Source organism: Phymastichus coffea, unplaced genomic scaffold (genome assembly GCF_024137745.1).
Source record: "Phymastichus coffea isolate CEN01 unplaced genomic scaffold, Cenicafe_Pcof_1.1 PCOF00062, whole genome shotgun sequence".
NCBI lineage: Eukaryota > Metazoa > Arthropoda > Insecta > Hymenoptera > Eulophidae > Phymastichus > Phymastichus coffea.
The window spans coordinates 895,199-917,306 of NW_026706873.1; the positions used below are offsets into that span (position 1 = coordinate 895,199).

Here is a 22,108-nt window from a genome sequence, read left to right on the forward strand (position 1 = left end):
TATGCTAATTATTTCCAACCTGATTCACTTCACGCTAAATTCATTTAATTTGATATTTTTATTAGTAATTATCGATTACATATTTTTCATCAAATGATCTTAATTATTTGTACGAACTAAAAACAATTCGTTTTTCACACCTGGTCGTAGATATAGAAAAGTAATTGAATTTATGACACTGTAGATTCCAATTATTACGCATGCGCTCCATATTAATTTCGTAAAAGTTGTTTATGCATGTCAAACCTAAGAAAATTTATAAAAATTGCAAGTAATCATGAATTTGAATAGACAAAAAATATAAAGTGAATTAAATTATACACGTGAAAGACTTAAAATTCTGAGTGAAAAATGATTTGCCAATTGGAAAACAAACTCAGTAAATTACAAAATTAACCAACAAAAGTAACCATGGCTAGTCGAAGGTACTTTCGCAACTTCTTAACGTATTCTCGATTTGTCAGATCGTAACTTTGAAATTCTCACCCTCTAGGCAAAGACGCACGGCGCAACCAAATCCAAAGCCGTATGGATTTTGTTGTTTGCCCAATGACGAATCGCTTCCACGTCATGGCCTGGACACCTCATTAAGCAGTCTAAAATCCCTGCACGAATGTCCAGCATTGAAAATTCGCGAGCAAGAAATAGTAAAAAGACCATCGGTGAGCCGAAGTAAGGATGGGATAAAAGGATCGCGTAGAAGCTTAGCACTAAACCTGAGCCATCATTCATCGGGAGGACCTGGAGGAATGAAATTAACCGACTTGACGGAAAGTATGATTGAAATGATGATCGATATTGAGAGAGCGCAGAGGCAGGCTGAGTATGAGCAAAGAATAGATCGATGGGCTGCTATCGGTGAAAGGAAAAGTAATTTCATTATTAAAATTAGGATTGAAAGCACTCGACTGTTTTATATTTATATTCGCTTTTTTTCCTTTTACGCGTATTTGTCGTTGTTCATCTTTTTAGCTGTGTTACACAATAGTGATAAAACACTCGTTTTAAACGATTGCTGATAATAAACTTAAGTGCTGCGAACGAGCAGCAATAAAAATGTAATTTGCCATAATAGCTGTACATTTAATTTAAATACAATTAGTATACAATTTTTATTGAAATGAGTTATAATGAACATGTATTATGAGAGTTATTTTATCTAAATTAAAAAGCATTTTTATGTATTAATAAATTAACGATAAAAGACGTAATTTACATGCATATCTTTTAGCAAAAGAAATAAAATTGAGGAAATTAAAGTGCGGCCCACCATGTTGGTATACCGATTACTCCCCTTCGCAGGTAAATTTGCAAAGTAGAAAATTTATTAAAAAATCCTTAATCTTACATTTTATGCAGTTGCAACATTTGAAAGATTTGGAAGACGCTATGTTCAAAGACAAAAAAGAAAACACGATCAACAGAACTGCATACTGCTTGGCGTCAATTGGAATGACGACTGATTTTGTGACAGTTGACTCACAAATACTTCGAAAATTGGTAAAAGAACATAACGCGGATATTAAGACATTTATATGTGAGCTTTATAAGGCCATTCGCGGAAATTATTTCGAGAAAGAAGGCAAAAGTGGGTTATTATAAAAAAAAAGGTATTTTTAAAGCATTGCGATGTATAATATTTTTAATTGAATTCAGGACTCGATTACACAACCCATGAGAGAATAATGATATCTGGCGTTGTATTTTTGGAGTTGCCACAAGTTATTCTGGAACTACACAGAAGATTGCCCGCCATAATTAAATTTAAATTCCCCTCAAAACGTAATTTTTCGAATTTCTTTTATTTTTGAAGTAAGTTGTTCAGTGTGATAAACTATGTCAAAATTTTAGCGAAGTCACCAAAGCTCATGATAGCGAAGAAAATGATATCCCCTCTACTGGAAAAGTTGTATCCTTCGGTGAATTGGAAACTTTATGCGACGCAAATGCTCAAGTGGCGCAGAAAATGCTTGGCAACACCACGGCCCGTCGCAATATTACCGAAAGAAACAAAAGAATTGGCCGTTGAAAGCACAGATAACGCCGACCAGCAGAAAGTAATATCTGAAAAAAACAATCAACTCGCCGATGACAATGAGGCCAATGTAAAAGTGGCGGCCGAGCTTGATACCGAAGTGAAAAATAGCACTAGTGACGTGTACGATCAAGACAAACATGCGAAAAAAAATTCAAGACAGGTGTCCGTTATCGAGAAAGACTATCAACGAGATACGCCGTTATTTACCATCGAAAGTAAAAACTCAATTGGATTAAATGCTTATTACTGAAAATCACACTTCCCACCACAAGTTAAAAATCAAAATGATTTGATGCTGATACTTCGCTCCGTAATGCGGAGATATAAAAATGATTGATCTTTTTCTTGTTGAGAAGTGCTAATAAAATGAGGTTTTCTTATCGCGAAGTGGTTTATTGACATATTCTTGAATTCACGAGTGTGTATCTGTTTCACTGAATTTTCAGATCCGTGGACGGAGCCACCAACCCCTTGCCCCATGAAGTACATCAAGCTTCTCCGGGAAGCTGGCCCTTTAAAAACCGACGCCGAATTTTTTTCCCAGCTGAATCGCCCGGCCTGCAAAAGACAAGTCACACCCTCATTCAGACTTCAAAGTGTGTTACTCGACGCCGAGGCTGATTTGTATGGCTTGATGCACGAAGCCAACCAGTTAACTGGTGAAGTGACTCGGATCGCCAAGGAGATACTTGAGCCTGATACTGGTTGCGATGCCTGTTGCTCTTGTAGAGAGACTAGGAGAGCGCACTTGATGTGGCATGCCACTAAAGCTCCCCATGCTGTTGTCGATGGCATTGTTACCGATAATGATGACAAAGCGTAAATCTCAGACTTCTTTCTCGAAAAGACCATTTTTTTACCTTTCCATTACATCTGTCGTCGATGAATTTAGGCAAGTTATCGGTGCAATGGCAATGTACTCACCCGCTGAAAGTATTTCTTCGACGAGTCAGCCTCCGTGCGTTCCGTCGTCCGACAAACTCGTGAAAAACAAGATCATAACCGGCACGATAACGATGGTGGATAGCGAGCCGGTGAACCAAATCGCAGGCTTCACAAAAACTGTCGAGCATGTACCTCGAGAATTTCTACGTCCTGATGTAAATATCGTCGAGGTGAAAAATGTGCCACCTTGTGGTTGTCAGGATCGAAAGAGGAATGAGGAATTGGAGCAACAGGTTTTAAGCGCTAAAAACGACGAGAGCTTATGTTACGGAAAAAAATTTAGACCCGAGCAGGGACCAACTTATACTTGTAGTGAATTTCAGAAGAAAGATGAACAGGAAAATTGTGGTTGCAGAAAGGATATCGAAGAGTGCGTTGACGAGGACGAGTACTTTTTTGAAAATATGGAAGGAAGTTGTGACGAAGATGATTGTGGATACGAAGACGATGCTTATAAATGTAGCAGCAAGAATGTAATTGTAAAGAGTTCCAAGGTAAGGGTAATTATGTAAATCAAATATGAATGTAAATTTTCATTTGAGTGGAACGTCGTTCGTTCGTAGAAACAACGCTTGATTTGCGAGAGATGCGGACGGGAATTACGTAGAAATTGCATTGACATCAACGCAAAGAAACACCGGCAATCAAGTAGCGGCACGAAAGTCATCAAAAAATGTTCATGCGATAGCCTGTCGGAGTTTTTGCAGATGGACATTGGAAAAGCTAAATGCATCATGCCCAAGAGAGATTATTATACGAAAGAAAAAGCGAGTAAAAAATCGAAAAAAACTGGCAAAAATCGCAAAAACGATGAAAAGGTTCCAAAAGAAAAAATACCGAGAATGAAGGTTGAAAGGCCAAGTAGAGTTAAGAGGGTTTCGCAGTTGGTACCAAAGCAGGATATAGAAGAGGACGATGCGAAAGAAAATTCAGAGCACGAAAGCGGTACGTTGATTCGCAATGACCATTGAAAAAAAATTGTTCAACGCGTAAATATCTGATCAAAATAATAACAGTTGAAGGTGGACCCTACGGCTACAGAACCAAATCCGAGGAAGCTTTGCCAATAGAGCGCACTTTAGCATACCTTGTCGACCCACATCCTCCAATCCGTCCAGCCGAGAGAATTCCAGTGCGCGAAGGAGGACGTCCATGTTGTTGTCGTGAGAATCGAAACAAGCGGAAGACTCTGATGTACGGAATCGGCGCAGTCGTCGATGAAAACGAGGCAAATGGCACGAGAGTGATCGACGGCTTGACATGGGTCACTCCTGAGCCGAGTATTAGGGGTAGCGACGAGTATATTCCCGAATACGAACTGGCCGATTCACCTTATGAGAAACAGATTTGCGGCAGAAATAATCAAACAGCTAAGAGAGGATATCAAAAGGCAGATGGAAAAGCTGAGGGTATTATGAATTTGTAATATTTTAATTTTTTAATTATTTTAATTTTTTATTTTTAAATTATTATCAATTTACTTCGCAAACTATTGATAATATTTATTGACAAAGGCAACGATACGGAAAAGAATCGTGTAGACCGAACGGAAGACTGGGAAAATGCGTTTAAAGACGAGTATTTAACGGAATTTTTCACCAAAAAAAGAGATTGTATTCCTTGTTGGACGAAATGTTCGAAATTCAAGAAAACTGATACCGCACGAAGAAAGCTCAAAGTAATGAAGCCAGTTTGCGAGTGCAAATACGAACGCAGAATTGTAAAAAGGAATGAAGAAAGAAAGAAATGGCGTGATCGTCAAGAACGATTGAAATCTCTTGATAAAGAAGCGTTTCTGCTTATCGATGACATTGCAAAGCCAGACTTTTCGGATTCGGGTGAAAACTGTAACGTGACTGTAATCTCAGCTGTCACTATGCAAACTCCATGCGTTACACCGGACGATGGACCAAGTCGTTCACATTTGCCTTATCCGATTCAAAAGATTGAGATAGTGAAGAAAAATGACGAACTAAAGGATGTAGTGGATACTCAGCAACTTGAAAAACCAGAGGATTTAAAGATTGAAAATGAAGGCACTCCGATTAAGAGTCCACAGGCGGATACGATAAAAGAAAGTATAAAAGAAATGGATGACAAGCAAGCGAAAGAACTTGTACAAGAGGATGAAATTAAAGAGATAGAATTTACAGAAAAAATGAGCAGATGTAAGAGTTTTTTCGATCAGGCGGAACAAGAATTGACAGATATTATGGAGGTAAATATTTGTAAATGGTGATTTTCAATACACGCACAAGTTAGCAGAATACTTTTTAACAACTTCATATATTTCAGACTGAGTTAAAAAAAATGTCTGCTGAATGTGATTTTATCTCGCTTAAGCTTCCAAATTATCATAAGCTTGCTCAACTTTCCTATTGGATCTCGTATAGAGTGCGAGGAATGTGTTTCACAGAAAAGATCAAGAGTAAGCAAATCTCAATTTTTTTTACAATCACCCGATAATCTAGTTATGATATTCCCTAGAGGATTTGATGTTGGAGACAACAAAAATATGGAACTCAAAAAGATTGACGAATAAAATGAGCATTGAATCTCTGAAAATTAGTAAAGTAGATCGTTGTAAGCTTAATTTCGATCATGCTAAGTATTGGAAACGAAAGGTAATGGAAATGCAGTCGAGTATTGAAGTATTTATGCGCGAATAATGAATAATAACATTTTCTCAATCGGTCTTATAGATAGGAAAATTTAGTCGCAAGTTTTACGCAAAAACACGTCAAGAAACCATTGAAATCGGGCGAGAAATGTGGCCTACGATGGAGTATGGAAAATTTCCGCATATGCTTTTCAAGCAGGCTTATTTCACCTACTTACCGTCAAGAGAAGTTGACATTTATGCTTTTCGCACTTATTCAATGAATTGAATGACTCTGAAAGTGAATTGTACTTTTGTAAAAAAATGTACGCTATAACTATCGTTTTTATTAGTTTCGTAACAAGGAAAATTTGTCACAATATGGCTAAGGCGTTCACGAAAATCAAAATTTAATAAGAAAGGCTGAAACGATCACAAAACCGAAATTTTATTCAACTCTCAACGTTTCAGAATAATCAATGTCCCATTTTCAAATATTATAAAAAAACAAACAATGCAATACACAATATTTCCTCAAGCGGACTACAAGTGACTACATAATTAAATTAAGTCAACTTAATACCTAAAATACAAGTCAGTTTTCACATAGCAATTCTCACAGTCAAAATAATACGTATATCAGATTCACTTGTCGTTCGGTATACACAATGAATCAATAAATAAAACCATAGTGATTTATTAATTCATTGCGTATACCGAACGATAAGTGGATCTAATCTACTTATTATTTTGACTGTGAGAATTGCTATGTGAAAACTGACTTGTATTTTAGGTATTAAGTTGACTTAATTTAATTATGTAGTCACTTGTAGTCCGCTTGAGGAAATATTGTGTATTGCATTGTTTGTTTTTTTTTATAATTTTTGAAAATGGGACATCGATTATTCTGAAACGTTGAGAGTTGAATAAAATTTCGGTTTTGTGATCGTTTCAGCCTTTCTTATCAAATCGTTTTTATAAGTCTGAAATGTAATAAAATAACGACAAATGTTATTAAAAGCACGTTGAGTGTCGGAAAATGAATTTCATCATAATTATTTTTATTTATAGATATTTATTATTGCTATTATACATACCACAACCATAGTGATAATTATTTACACGATAGTATTAATAGCAACAATTAACCATCGACAATGATTACAGCTTAAAAAATCACATTTTAATTTCTAGCTACAATGTCGAGCCAGAATCCGCCCTCAGGTTTAATATTAAAACTACTTTTACTATACTTCAGAGGGTTACAAGTCTTTTCATTCGCAATCAAGGTAAACTTACTAAGCATATAAAAAAATAAGATTTTCGTCTCTAAAATAGCAAATCTATTTCCAATACAACTCCTAGGCCCAATCCCAAAACCAAGATTCGTGACGTCGTTAATCGTCACCTTCTTCTCGTAGTAGCGATCTGGATCAAATACGTCTGGATTATCGTGGTATTTTGGATCTCTGTGTATCGAACTGGATGGAATGATCACAACCATTCCCTCGGGAACAGTAAATGGATTAGCATCCGGTGTCGCGGGAGGAAGTTCGAAGGATTTTACGCAAACTCTATCCAGGAAACCAAACGGCGTGTGTCTTCTTAGAGTTTCCGAGAAAATGGCATCGAGGTATGGCATTCCTTGAATATCTTCGTAAGTTGGATTATCGCCGCATCTCACTATAATATCGTCAATCTCTTCTTGCAATCGCTTTTGAATGTGCGGATTAATTGCCAGCTCGTGAGCCATAGTACACATTTGAGTGGAAGTCGAGTCGAAACCACCGAAAAAGAAGACGAAAGCTTGCGAGGTCATCTCTATAATATCCAGTTTTAAGTTTTCGCTCGTCTTTCCTCTTGCATTCATCATCAATTGAATCATGTCCGGTCTACTAATTCCCTTTTCGTCCCTCATCTGCACCGTTTTTCTAACAATATCCTGGAAAAAGTTAAACACACGATCGCCGAATAACCGGATTTTAAACCATTTCATTACAGTGGGACACAATCGAAAAAGTAAAAACTTGATGGAAACAAGACCGTCGAAGTTGGTCGCTTGTTTACCGAGAACGTAAAAATCGTTATTGGGATTTTTCACAGAGTCGACACTGATTCCAAAAGCACACGTAGCAATGGCATCGTTAGTGAACTTGGTGAACACGTCCTTGGTAGCGATCATTTTTCTTGCGTCATCCGGCAGCTCCGTCAAGTAATTAATGAAATTTCTCACGCAGTCAACCATCAACTCATGCATAGCCTTCATTTTACTCGTTGTAAATGCTGGAGTTAACAAATTCCTGGCTTCCTTCCACTTTTCTCCGGTCAAGCTAAATAAGTTACCTCCGAAAAGTGGCTCCGCGTCGCTATCGACGAACTGATCGTGGTTCGGAAAACTATCGAAATTCTTAATCGCGATTGTCTTTATCAATTCTGGATCGCGTATCATGAGATTCGGTTTCATAAAGTCAAATCCGCCCACGTATTTGGCATCTGGATAAGCGATGTACCAGTCCCATGTCGCCTCGGTAATATGTTTGAGTCGCAAAAAAGCGCTAAACATATTACCAAAAAGAGGCCATCCTGGCACACAAGGCACTCCTCGATCATCGAAGTAACTACGTTTTTTTCTCACGTATTCATAGAAAATATAAATAGCTACTGCTAACAGAGTATAAGTCCATAGAGCCATTGTGTAAATTAACTAATGCGCCGAGTTACTTATACTGAATACTGGAAGAGAACTGCGTAGCTATAATGTGTACAGAGCTGACGGGTCCAATCTCCCACTCTAGAGACTATTATTTTTCCTCGTTCAACAGTCAGATGTTTGTGTTATCTACTTGAGCATGCGCGTGCGGAGTATATGATTCATACTGTCTACAATTTTTCAATAATCGAATAAATATCATGATCGAAATAATCAAATGAACTTTTTTTGTTTTTTGTATCATCAAGTATTTGTATGTATAATTGTTGAATTAATTGCGATATATTGCATGCTCCAAAATGTTCCATGCTCCGAAATCAATATGCAACATTTTTTTAAATATTGATATACTTATTTAACAATATATTTCAAAAAATATAGATATTCTCAGCAAACTTTCTTTTAGAATATTTATCTTAAACAAAGCAAACCGACCATCAGTATCAGTTCATGGCTCCAAACCAAGGCAGAACAAAAATAATGCGGAATTGCACTAATTGCATAATTGCTCGTAAAACATTTGTCAGGATCAGGGTTTATCAAAATTCAGCTGTATAATACCTTCCTTCAAGTATTGAATCTATAAAGGATGTGGAAAACATATAGGTTTTTAATTTAACTAATTTTTATTCATAATACTTACAAATAAATCTTTTAAAATACAATATGTCTAACTGTTTCGTTTATATAACATTATTAATTACTATTGTCGCACATGTTAAAGCTATAAATATACACTGCAAGAACGTTTTTTCATTTACTACTGATATAATAAATTTTCTGATGCTTAAAAGCATATTTTCAAATAAAGATTTTTGTTAAGAAATTCAATCATTACGCATTTTAAATTGGAATAAAGTAATATTGATTATTGATTCATCGACAATGATAATGAATTTTTATTATCTACGCTCAATGTCAAGCTCAAATCCAGATAGATATAACATAGAAAGTGTCATTGCCATACTTCATGGGATTGCAAATCTTTACGTTCACCACAAATTATTGTACACTGAGTGTACAATAATTAAGATGCACGTCGTTCGAAAAGTATGCGTGTTGAAGAAAACTATACCTAACATGTTCACGAAACAGTTCTTCTCATCTGCGTTTCCACCCTTTCTTCGTTCGAATGTAAACCGTACACGAGACCAGATAAGAATTTGCTTTCCCACGTTACTTAATGTACGCCTTCAGAATAGCAAATCCAGTAAAATAACCGGATTACTAGTAACATAATCGGATTTTCAACCATTTCATAATTATGAGACACAGTTGATACCAGACAATCTTAATAGGAACTGAAGAGCCAAATTCGATAGCTTATTGTTAAAGTCATTAGTAAGATTTCTCACTCACTCCACTTTAATTCCAAAAACATATATAGCTATACTATCCTTAGTAAACTTGGTAAACATTTCTTTGGTCGCGTACATTTTTCTTGCGTCAACTGACAATTGTGACAAGTGATTATGAAGTTGACTAATAAGTCGAGTACGTGACAATCAAAGTTGTCATGCACTCGATCATCAACTCATGTATGGCCCTCATTTTACGGGCTGTGAAAGTCGAAGTTGGAATATTCCGCACTTCTTACCATTTTTCGCCGGTTAAGCTGAATAAGTTATTTCCGAAAAGTGGTTCAACTTTAGAGTGGACAATGACCTGATGATAGGAAAAACTATTAAAATTCTTGATCGTCATGGACTTCAGCAATGCCGAATCGTGCAACATGAGATTTAGTGTCATCAAGTTGAAACCACCTACGGAATTGGCATCTGGATAGGGCGTCATAGGGCGTCAGTAACATGCATTCGTTGTAGCACGACGTATATATTACGTTAGTGAAATTTTTGGCCATCCTGCCACCCAAGGTACTCTTCGGTCTCCAAAGTAACTATCCTTTTCTTCGCGTACAGATAGAATACCCAAACTACTATTGCCGCAATGTTCACAGGTTTGTTCCGCAGAGTCACTAATGTCCTTGCCGTTCTTTACTTATATTTAATATAGCTAGGAAACTGCACATGACAAGCGTAGCCTGTTCGTATGTTTGACGGCTTTTCCACTCTGATCCAGCGACTCACATGTCTCTCCTTCTATCGCTAAGATGAGTTGCGGTTTCTATAATCTGTACAAGGGAGCGTTTTCATGAATACATGGAATTTAGAATTTAGGAGATAAAAAAGTAAGCACGATACCGAGATTTCTTAACATAGTTTTTTTGATTATTATGCTATTAATATTTATTAATATTTATTTATATTAATATTTATTCGGTAGAAATGCTACGAAAAGTAATATTTGAATTTACAATGGATTACTGATTTTTCATTTGTACGAAGATGTTAGTATCATGAAGAAAATTTAATTTACTTTTCACTTTTCTTTCAAATTACCGTGATTTGTTAAGTTATTTATTATTACTTATAATTGCATGATAAAAAGCAATTATTTGAAAAAAGCAAGCTTGATACTATTAGATAGATTTTCTGCTAGTTTATATTTATTTTTATGCTGATATTGTAATTTTATTGTAGATTGTTATTTTATTGCAGAACTATCATTTTTTAACTTGGAAAAAAGCTTATTTTTCAATCAAATAATGTTTTCGTATTACTAAAAAGTCAATGAATGCTATGACAAATTTTGATCTGATTTTGAGAAATGGTTATTCAAGAATGACAATAAATAGTTTTTGCACTGATCTGTAGCTGAAATAATGCTTGAAAAGAAAAATTAAAAAGTAGCGAAGAAATTAAGTTGACTTTTGAACTAACGGTGCAAGACTGCTCTGTTTCTTCAAAACACGAAACCTGTTTTGCTTGTGATTCGTTTGAGATGCAGTCAGGAAACAGACTCTATTCCCGGTAGGCTGGCGTTCGCGGCGAACAGTTGCGTGTACTGGTGTTACTAGTAATGGATTATTCATGTCCGATGAATCATCATTGTGTTTACGTTTTGGAAAAATGCCATTACTCAGTATTAATCATCATGACAAAGCGATAATCATTTATTCTGATCACTTGTAGCCGTCTTAGGATCGATGTTGCAGAATGACTGCTTCGTTATTTCAATTCGCTGGATTGTGTGTGCATGATGACATTTTAACGCGTTTGTGAAACTTGTAATTAAATAAGATTTACATAGATACGTATAAATGACAAGAATATTTTTTGCGAAAGCACTATCAAGCTTTATCAACATTATGCAACATCCAATTAAATAACAGAATAACAAGAAAATCTAGATTTGCAAGTTTGCAACAGGTGTATGCTGTTTCTAGCTATCGGAAAATATGTGAATTTAGTGCAAAAAGTTGAAATAAATAGAATTGGTTGTATATAAATTAAAAAGTAATAGTGTTACTAATTTCACTTTAATTTTTGAGTAAATCTTATAACTTGCATAGATAAAACATTTCCAACAACTTAATAACTAGCAGAAAGTACAATATTATACATATTTTTTTATTTTATAATAATCTTTTGTTCCAGAAAGTGATAAGAAACCGTGAACAGGCACTTCACGACAACAATTAACTACAAAAAATATGATAGCATAATAAAAAAAGCCATCTGTGCTTTTGCGCAACATTTTACTGATTATTTATGAAACTGTTAGACAAACACTTATTAGCAACACGATAGATATCATATTTATTATAGAAAATATATAATCGTTTTTGAAAAATAATCGTCATTGTATGATAGTATTAACAATAAATATCAATATGCATACTCATAGCAAACGTCGTTGCCTTCAGTTCCTTTCTTCAATGGTCAACCAGTATCCACCCTTGGCTGTCACGCTAAAAGTGCTTTTACTGTACTCCAGAGGCGAACAGGTTTTTTTATTCGGTTTCAAATTGAATTTGCTTAATATATAACACAATAATACTTTTGTCTCCAAAATAGCGAATCGATTGCCAATACATGCTCTTGGTCCAATGCCAAAGCCGAGATTCAATACGTCATTGAGGGTCACCTTCTTATCGTAGTACCTTTCCGGATCGAATGTTTGTGGGTTATCAAAGTATTTTGGATCTTTATGTATTGCCGTCCCTGGTACCCAGACGTTCATGCCTACGGGTACAGTGTATGGTTTCCCTCCGGGTAAACTAGGCGGTAATTCAAACGGTTTAGTACACAACCTGTCGATGAATGGTACTTGAGTATGTCTTCTTATCGATTCATTGAAAATAGCGTCGAGATATAGCATCCCTTGTATATCGTCATACGACGGATTGCCATTACTTTTCTGCATCACCTCATCGATTTCGTCTTGCAATTTTTTCTGTATTTTCGGGTTGATAGCCAACTCGTGTGCGATAATGCACATTTGCGTGGAAGTAGTATCGAATCCTCCGAAAAAGAAAATGAATGCTTGAGCAGTCATTTCAGTGAGGTCTAATTTCAAATTTTCACTAGTTTTTCCTCGTGCGTTCATCATTAGCTGTATCATGTCTGGTCTGCTGATGCCCTTTTCGTCCCGTATTTTCACCATGTTTTCAACGGTATTTACAAAAAATTTAGCAACATGATCACTAACAAATCGTATATTAAACAATTTCATAATATACGGAAAGGATCGAGCGATGAAAAATTTCAGCGTCATTATACCATCCAGATTGGTAGCCTCTCTGCCTAGCACATAAAACTCGTTTTTCGGATCTTTCAGAGAGTCGACATTGATTCCAAAAGCACAAGTAGCAATAGCATCATTCGTAAATTTCGTAAATAAATCCTTCGTTCCCACCATTTTCTTGTCTTTATCCGGCAGTCCGTTCAAGTAATTGATGAAGTTTTTTGCACACTCCACCATTAACTCGTGCATCCCTTTCATCTTGCTGGAAGTGAAAGCAGGAGTCAATAAATTTCTTGCCTCTTTCCATCGTTCGCCGGCCATCGAAAATAGATTTCCACCGAACAGAGGGTCGAGCTTGTCGTCTATAAAAACCTTGTGATCCGGAAAATTTTCGAAATTTTTGATTGTGATGGATTTAATCAGATCTGGATCTCGAATCATGACTATAGGACGCACAAAGTCAAAAACACCGATGTACTTAGCATTGGGATGAGTGTTATACAGGTCGATCACGGTTTCCGAGATATGCTTTCGGCGGAAGAAAGGAGCTGCCATGTTACCCAACAATGGCCATCCTGCTACGTATGGAATACCATAATTTTCGAAATATCCAAGAGTTTTTTTAAAGTAGTAGTAAATAGTATAAATGGCCACAGTTAATAGCGTCAAAGTCCACAGATCCATAATGTTTAAGATCTTGCTCTTTCGTTGCTAAACGAAGACTAAAAGGCACACTCGCGAGGTATCGGCGCGTCTACAAGCGACTCCCCTACCACAGCCACGACGAATGACGTCTGGAATTTCCAGTCACTGAAAAGCTAAGATACGCACACTTTTCTCACGCGGTCTTTAAAGGCGTGCATTATCATGCTGATATTGGTCTTACCTTTTTACAAAACTGCGTCTAACCAAACAAACTTATTTCCACGCAAAATGACGTGTCGCCAAATGATTAATCAAGAATTCATTGTTGACGTTAATAACAGAAATAAAATTGTTGACGTAAGATTGCAGTAAAATCGAGATTCCAATTCTGCTCGTAAGTATGTACAATATTAGCAGATCACTTTTGACAATGTTCTACAAGCAGATTATATGAAAAATGCACTTTATCTTTGACGCTGCGTCTACAATAGCATGTAAAAATCATACGTGTATATGGATAACAGGCATGCAATATCTTTTTTAAATTTTCCTCCACAAAGTGAGTAGTAAATAAAGGAAGTTTTTCGATCGTAGATATAAAGTTGATAACTTTTTTATATTCAAAATACATTTATAGAAAGAAAATTGAAAACGTGATCATCACGCATGTATACACGTATATCTTATATACTATTCTAAATGAAGCATGAACAATAAAAGCAAAGATGCGTAAGTGGCGGGATCCAAGTGGGGAAGTCCTGAACAAAAGAAACTACGCAATTGCTTTTTGCCCCGTGCACTTTTTTTAAGCACATCGCTGCGGTCATTTTCCCACAAGATTTATGTAGGATCAAACGAATCAAAGTTCTGGCAAATAGCAGATCTGCTATCAACTGTGCTTGGAGTGAATCTGCAGTTTTCTTCCTCGTGTATAACCATTGTAAGTGAGGGCGGTAAGTGATTTTGCGAAATATTCTGTCTGTAAGTGAGCAAGAAGTACCGATACTTTGGTGACCGAAGAGTGCTTTGCGTGCCAAGACGGTCAAAAAATTTGGCAACATGAGTACATTTGACTACAGCGAATGCATATTACTGACGCCTTATGGGATTGGTTGTCGTTTATCCATATGTCAAGTCCGTAGGTGATTTCAACTTTATTCAACGAACCTCATGTTGCGCGATCCGGCATTGCTAGAATCCATCACGATCACAACTTTCGTAAGTTTCCTTGACCACTAGATCATCGTCGATCCTGAAGCTGAACTCTTTTTAGAAGGTAATTCATTCAACTTCGCCGGCAAACAATGGAAGGAGGCGCGAAATTGTCTGGCTCTGGCTTTTACGGCTAGCAAGATGATAGTCGAATGCGTATAAATTTACTCAATCACTTGTTTGAGATCCAGCTGATGGAAGAAAAATAATTGCGACTATAAAGACATGTTTATTAAATTTAAATTCTTGGAATAAATATTTTGTTTATTAAATTATTACTGCTTTCGTTATTTCAGAGCTGATCGTTATTGGATCAGTTGTGTACATGCTAACACCAAAAGATGCATATAATCATTTTGTAAAACATTGATACTTTATAGATATAGTTTGTCATACATGGTCAAGTGGTGTAAATATTGCAATAAAAAAAAGCGAAATCATGTTATGTTACAGAAGAAGATAATGATGAAGCGATGGACTCGTTTTCGTGATCGCGAAGAAAGTAAAATTATAGAGGATTTTACAGATACAGAACAGTGAGTGAATTAGCATGTTATAATAACTGTTTCTTATAACTTTTCATGCACGTGCCGATAAAAAAAATGTATTTTCCATGATTGTTCTCATATTTTTTGAATAGTTATTACATTAATCTTTATTCAAAGCAAAGTAGTCAAATTTTTTTTAATTTAATATTGATTAGCTGGTTACCATGCAAAAAACGTGTCTTCTTGCTTTAATACGTGCTGATTGCAACAAGTAATTAATTATACATTTTTTCTTAATTTCATAGAAAGTATATTTTTTCGTGTTCGAATACTCCAACACAGATTGATATTGATGTTTGTTATGTTGTATGGGTAGTATTTATGTTAATATGTTAAATTAATATGTTAAGATAAAAGATCTCGCCTTCTAATTAGTATCTCAATAAAAAAGTTATTAATTATCATTTCTTAAAATACTTTCTCTAACGAAACTGCTGTAAAAACAAAAAATACCAATAATTACATAATTTTTTATTTTAAAATTTCAATTTTCTAACATCAATAATCAGATCTATTCAAGCCACGACATATCACGTTTACAAATAATAAATTAATAAGTGAACGTAACCAGTCGGTCTTTTTCGTCCACCCTCTCATTGAGAAAACATGCACAGCTTAAATTTTCTAATAACTGAATGATATCTTATAAACGATGATTTTGTGAACAATATAATTAATATTCCGTAACTTATAACTGATAAAAATAAATTATACCTAGTACTTCAAGACGAATAATGTTTCCCAACGGTATGTCTCTAAAATTATTTTGAAGTAGCAATAAAAAATACTGGCTGATACCCTTCAAAATCTTATTGTTCTTAATAGAAATAATAAACAATTTTCTTTTGATATGATAGAGAAAAATAATATTATTATTTAAACATTTTTTATCGTCAATATTCAAGTAACTGTAATCCTTAGCGCGACTCAACTAGGAACTTTAACTAAGTAGATACTGCAATTTTTCGACTGCATCTTTCACGACGGGCGTACATGAATATCTGTCACTCTGACTCAATATATGGTATTCGTTGCTATGGATATAAAGAGCGATCAATTGTTTCCCCTCAAACGACAGATGATCGCAAATATAATGATCAACCATTAGACGTAAACGCTCATTTACAATTAATGGTAGTTCATTGTAGGTAGCGAAAAAAGACGCACAGTAAGCTCTTGCACTGAACTTAGAAATGTATATTGTATCTTATTGGTAGGACTGACTACGGTGTTTCAGTTAGTGGATTGAAGCGATTCGCGTCGAGAAGATCGTTGCCGGAAAGGCATTTCAAATTGATGTTATGAATTATGTTTTGATATTTGATGATTGACAAAAAAATGTTGAGTTAACTATCAACATAAAAATAATTAATTTAAAAGTGTAAGTTGAAAAGAATTCACTTAAAAGATATCATTGAAAAATATCTAAGAAGAAATTTCCAGATAATATATCTTGTTAGTAATTTATTAATAATTTTACGAGAAAAATAAGAAGAAAGTTAGCTATCTCTTGTTAACGGTTATTGTTTATAAAAAGTTATTTAACGTAAAAGTAATCTGATTTATTACTATTTCGCCATGGAAAATGAAATCGACGAAACCGGAATCGAATATAAAATTTTTGCCGAGACTTTTTTCTTTTTGAGACTTGTTGGATTCTGGAAACCTACGACTATAAAGCATCGTTGGTTGCGATCATGCTACGATGCATACACAGTTTTTGCCTTCATTAGTATTAGTCTGATCAGTGGTGGAACATTTCTAGAGATGATATTAGCGAAAGACGATTTGGTATCTCATGTTTTAGAAAATTGGTTTATTACAGCCATCATTACGCACACAAGTTACAATGGTCTAAATATTGCGATAAAAAGAAGACAAATTGTCAATGTACTGCAGAAAAAGTTCATAGCAGAACGCTGGACAAATTTGCGAGATGCCGAAGAAATGAGAATTATAGAATCTTCTAAAGACATCGAACAGTAAGTAATATAAAATAACATACAATAGCTTTATATCACCTTTCTATTCGTAAAAAATGCACATACCATTTAATAAATCTATTTTACAATGTAATCATCGGCTAGGCCGATCTCGTCCATTTAGCTCTCGCAAATGTCCGTGCGCCGCGCCAGGCTGAGAGTGTGTACGTTTGGCACACACACTCATGCGTGGACCTTTTGTTTACGAGGTGCTGAACACGGGCTGAGCTGGCTGCTGGAGCGACGCAGATGGCGCAGAAGAAGAAAGAAAGAGAGAGAGAGAGAGAGAGAGCGCTCGAATTGACGATTCGCCGCGGAAAATTGGGGAGTCTCTGCTAGGCATTGAGCGGAGAAAGTCGCACGCGGGGATAAACCGAAAGGTCGCGGTTTTTCCGAAGTTGGCCCCGCGACCTCGTCGACGTCTTTTCGTTTCCGAGGACACGCCCGGTGCGCGGACGAGTATTTAAGTGTGAGGCTGGGTCGCGCCCAGCCGTGTCCCGAAAGATACCCGACACCGGTGCGTGTGGGTAACCGGCGAGGCGCGCGGGTGCGCGTGCGTGCAGTTTAGACGTGCTGCAGTACCGAGCAACAGAGGTGCGACGAAGACGACGACAGCAGCAACCATCGAGCGGAACAACGGATCGGGGCAGTAGTATTGTGGAGTGAGCGAGGGAACGAGAGGGAAGAAAATAGCGACGACAACAGGCATCAGCAAGACGGTCAACGAGGAGCACACCAGTGACGTCACGGTGCAGAGCGCTCCAGCCGTCGGAGAGGCTGAAGGTCGAGGTCGGTGCTGTATTTTCCTCTTATCTCTCTCTCTTGCATGTTTGGGCGCCAGCTTATAGGTGGTAGCACGGCAGACCTGCTGGCTATCCCGTTGATAGTTTAACGGCGGAAAGTATTTTGTCGGGCATTATTGTAACGGTTTAATTTATAAAGAGAATCGGCAGGCTGATCAGCCGCCGATTCACCTTTTGCGTTCGGATTCATTGTTGTGCCGCTCGTAGTGTATAAGCGCGAGATCGCTGTATTGTAACTCATTGTTGACGATTAAAGGATTAGTGTTAATCCGCTGTTGTGTTTATTCGCCGCTGTATCACTCCTCATCCCGACTTCGAATCTGTGCGTTTAACGTGTTTATGCTCGACGCGTTATTCAGTCGTGGGAACGTCTTTTGCTTCCCGAATCCCCGAATAAATAATTTGTGCGGACGGCCGCGAGCAACCCAGACGGGTACGGCCGGAATTCTCCGTTACACAGATTAATTGGTATAAAAGTATAATGATCTAACAAAGTTGCTGAGCGAACCATAGTGTTACGGATGTAATTTGAAATATGCTCTCACAGAATTTTTGGACAAAGACATTGCGCTTGAATCATTTCATTGCGCCGCGGACTGTTTGCTAATCGATGCGCGCGTGCGATGTCGAACTCGAAAACAAGATCGAGTGACCATGCGTAACGACATCGACACTCTCATTTTTAAAAAGAATCTCTAATCTGCCGACATTTGTCGGTTGGTTCCTTTGTTGTTAAGTTCAGTTACGGCCTCTTCGAAACGCGAAACTTAAGCAACACTACGAATATTGTTTAATTTAAGATAAGCGTGTGAGAGAAGCGTACGCCGCATCAAGCTGGGTTACGATTTAGAATCAAATTTTGACTATTTACCATTGCTACGATCACTGCCTCCAAACTCGCAAAAATGCATACATCGCTAAAAAAGATGGCAAATGCATTGTGGCAATCAGACTGGTTGAAAGGTTACCTTTCAAAGCTGATTGTCGACGACGGACATTGAGCGTCCGTCACCCCGTTGTTTGAGCCGAAAGCCGGCGATATCAAACAACGCAACACGAGCCACCAAAACACGGCACAATCTTTAGCGCACGGTCGGAATCATCACAGACTTCGACTCGAGCCAATCAAACAGAGAAAGGAGCAGTTGACACATGAATAAGGAAACCTCATTGGCAGGAGGTCAAGAAGTTCACGCCTTCGACCTTCGTGCGAGGAAAGGGAATTGAGATAAGAAAATTTTTTGATCGGACTCAGCTGGCGCGGCGACGCGTCTCAATCATTCTAGATCCGGTACTTGAACAAGCAGTTCGCCTATCTTTAAGCACGCGTGCGTCAACTATATTTCATTAATTGTACTTCCGTTAATTATACCTTTATACTCTTTAGAATTACGATTCTCGTGTCGACACAAATTTAATCCTTTCTTATTTTAACTAGTTTAGCCGGCGAACCTTTATAAATGTAATTTGTATCGTTAGTTGTTAGTTTGATTGTAAGCTTACTTTGATTACGAGCGTTCCGGTTTATTTATTATTTTAAGTAGTGTTATTGTGAATTAAATAAATCCGGTGTTCTTTATATTAAATATTTTAAAACCCCCACTCTCAGTCCTTCTCACCCTAACAAATTGGTGCCCCGGGTGAGGAATCACGAGAAAAAGTGCTGAGAGTGACTAGTGAGTAGTAGCAATCGCAACCAATTTTGTGTGTGCATCAACTCTTCAATGGCTCCGAGAAAACGACGAGAACCAGCGGTAGACGCAGCACAAGGAGGCAAACGACCGCGTGTATCTGCGAGAAAGGAACCGGCGCCCGGGCCAGCCCGTCAAACACGGAGGATGAAACGCCCAGTGGCCCAGCCGTCACCGGTCAGCCTAACTCGCCAGTCACCGGACGATCAACTTCAACTTCGGGACGTCAATGCCGTCGTTGTTCAACAGCTTTCGCCGAGACGATTACGACAGGACAACACCGAGGAGCGTCGTCGCAACGCCAACAATCAAGAGCAGCCCATGGAACTTCAAATCGACAATGAGCAACAGCAGGAAATTCAAGGTATCGGGGCATCTGACCAGCGGGTCGATGCCCGAAATTTATCTTATACTGAGCGCGCGAGAACAGATGTAAACGCGCATGGAGATGCAAACATCCCGATTGTACAAGCGATAATGGAAACGTTGCGCACAGTCAGAGACGTTGCTGTTAGTGAAAGCGGGTCGCGTTCGGGAAATCATCCGTCTTTTCTGAAAGAACTTCCAGAATTCACCGGAGACCCACTGGAATGGTGTTTGTTTGAGAAACGTTTTCGGGATTCTACTCGACAATTTGAGTACAGTGACAGTGACAATATCGTACGTTTGAAAAAGGCTGTAGGCGGCATGGCTAAGACAAAAAACAAAACGTTGTTGGCCACTGCGTTATCAGCCGATTCTGTAATGAACTCTTTAAAATTACAATTCGGAAATCCCGTTTTAATTGCCGATAGAATCTCGCAAGATATTGATAACCTACCCTCGATGAGAAAGGGTGAAGCGAACATTGTCGAATTCGCCACAGGATTGAATAACGCACTAACCGCGTTCAAATCTTTAAATTTGACCGAACATTTAGCTGAGACATCTTTGTACAAATCCGCTGCCGGCAAACTCCCAGCAAATATACAAATGGCTTTCGCAGATCGCTTAGCAACGTATACCGGACAAGAAAGTAAAATCGAAAAATTATCGATATTTTTGATGGAAAAGGCGGAAAACGCCATAAATTCGGGAATAGTCAACCTAACAGCAACGTCATATGATCGATCTGAAACGAGTAAATATGTGAAAAGTAGCGATGTTTCGAAGAGGCCAGTCAAAATATCAAAAACTGCTGCTGTTATCGCAACAGCTACAGCTAATGAACGGGTGTCGAACATGGAACGCGAGAGAGAGCGTCAGCGAGCAAAACTAAACTGTCCTCATTGCGAAAAGGACGGACACAAATTACGCGATTGTCCAAGTTTTAAAGAAAAATGCGTAAATGACAAGTGGGAAATAACGAAAAAAGCGCGTGGATGTTTTAATTGTCTAGGAATCAATCATTCGCGAGCAACTTGCAAATCAAAGCGAACTTGCGCTAAATGCAATGGGAAACACCATACATTCTTGCATCGCGATCGCGACGAAAGACATAGGTATCGCGAGGAAAACGCAGAAGAGCCGAGCTCACGATCGGAAAATAATCAATCGCAAAATGATCGCGATCAACGGCCGCGAAAATCGTTATGACTAGCGCCGCGAATTGGCCTTTTAAAAATAATTCCAGTTAGCATTGAAGGCCCGAAAGGCGTAGCAAAAACATACGCGATGTTAGACGGAGGGTCTACGATCACTGTAATTGACAAAAAATTTGCACATTATTTAGGATTATTTGGAGAGAAAGTTGATATGGCAGTCCGAGGTTTGTGGGGAGGTGAAAAACACACGAACTGCGAACGTATAAGTTTCGTCGTACATGGAAAATTCGGCGCGGAAAGAGTAGAACACGCGCTATCAGTGTCGTCAGTAGAACTGCCTGGCCAGACCGTTTCCAAAATATTAACGGAACAAATAAAAAATCAGATTCATATAGAAATCGAGCCTTATGTGAACGCAAAACCCGTTTTACTGATTGGCCAAGATAATTGGCATTTCATAAACTCAAGTGAATTTCAAAAAATCCCAGGCACTGGCCTTGTAGCTTCGCGTACTATACTTGGGTGGACTTTACACGGTTATTTTGAAGTAGGCCAAAAGGAAGCTTATTCTTTAAAATTGCACGCGACGTGTTGTGTAGATGATGGCACACATTCCGACGAGTTAGAAGACTTATTTCGCAAATATTTTATTTTAGAAAATTCCGGAGTGTCCGAAACTTCTGCAAAAAAAGATCAAGTCGATAGAGCTTCAAGAATCTTGCATGAAACAACTCGTAAAATCACAAACGGTTGGGAGACCGGATTATTATGGAAATACGATACGCTGCCTGATTTAGACACGAAATCAACCGCCCTCAAACGCTT

At 37.6% G+C, this 22,108-nt stretch overlaps 2 protein-coding genes across 2 annotated transcripts; one reads left to right on the forward strand and one right to left on the reverse strand.

Annotated features, from left to right (window-relative positions):
* Window position 1: 1 nt before the first annotated feature.
* On the forward strand, window positions 2-5,989 carry LOC131666994 (uncharacterized). Its single transcript, XM_058940144.1, has 14 exons — window positions 2-64; window positions 420-870; window positions 1,232-1,302; window positions 1,360-1,588; window positions 1,657-1,782; window positions 1,852-2,253; window positions 2,485-2,857; window positions 2,931-3,477; window positions 3,547-3,928; window positions 4,000-4,392; window positions 4,498-5,201; window positions 5,279-5,411; window positions 5,471-5,621; window positions 5,700-5,989. The coding sequence occupies exons 1-14, from the start codon at window positions 2-4 to the stop codon at window positions 5,869-5,871; spliced, it is 4,197 nt and encodes a 1,398-aa protein (XP_058796127.1). The 3' UTR covers window positions 5,872-5,989.
* A 649-nt stretch (window positions 5,990-6,638) lies between these two features.
* LOC131666995 (uncharacterized) lies at window positions 6,639-13,686 on the reverse strand. The gene is given in 3 exon segments (XM_058940145.1): window positions 6,639-8,286; window positions 8,426-8,462; window positions 12,053-13,686. Coding segments are annotated over 3 exon segments (3,069 nt in total). The 5' UTR covers window positions 13,564-13,686; the 3' UTR covers window positions 6,639-6,765.
* Window positions 13,687-22,108: the final 8,422 nt, after the last annotated feature.

Excerpts from the sequence above, each read along its gene's own strand:
- LOC131666994 (XM_058940144.1), top strand. The coding sequence starts at position 2 with ATGCTAATTATTTCCAACCTGATTCACTTCACGCTAAATTCATTTAAT. Across the intron at positions 5,412-5,470 it reads TTTCACAGAAAAGATCAAGA|AGGATTTGATGTTGGAGACA; the intron begins GTAAGCAAATCT and ends GATATTCCCTAG. Across the intron at positions 5,622-5,699 it reads CGAAAGGTAATGGAAATGCA|TCGCAAGTTTTACGCAAAAA; the intron begins GTCGAGTATTGA and ends AGGAAAATTTAG.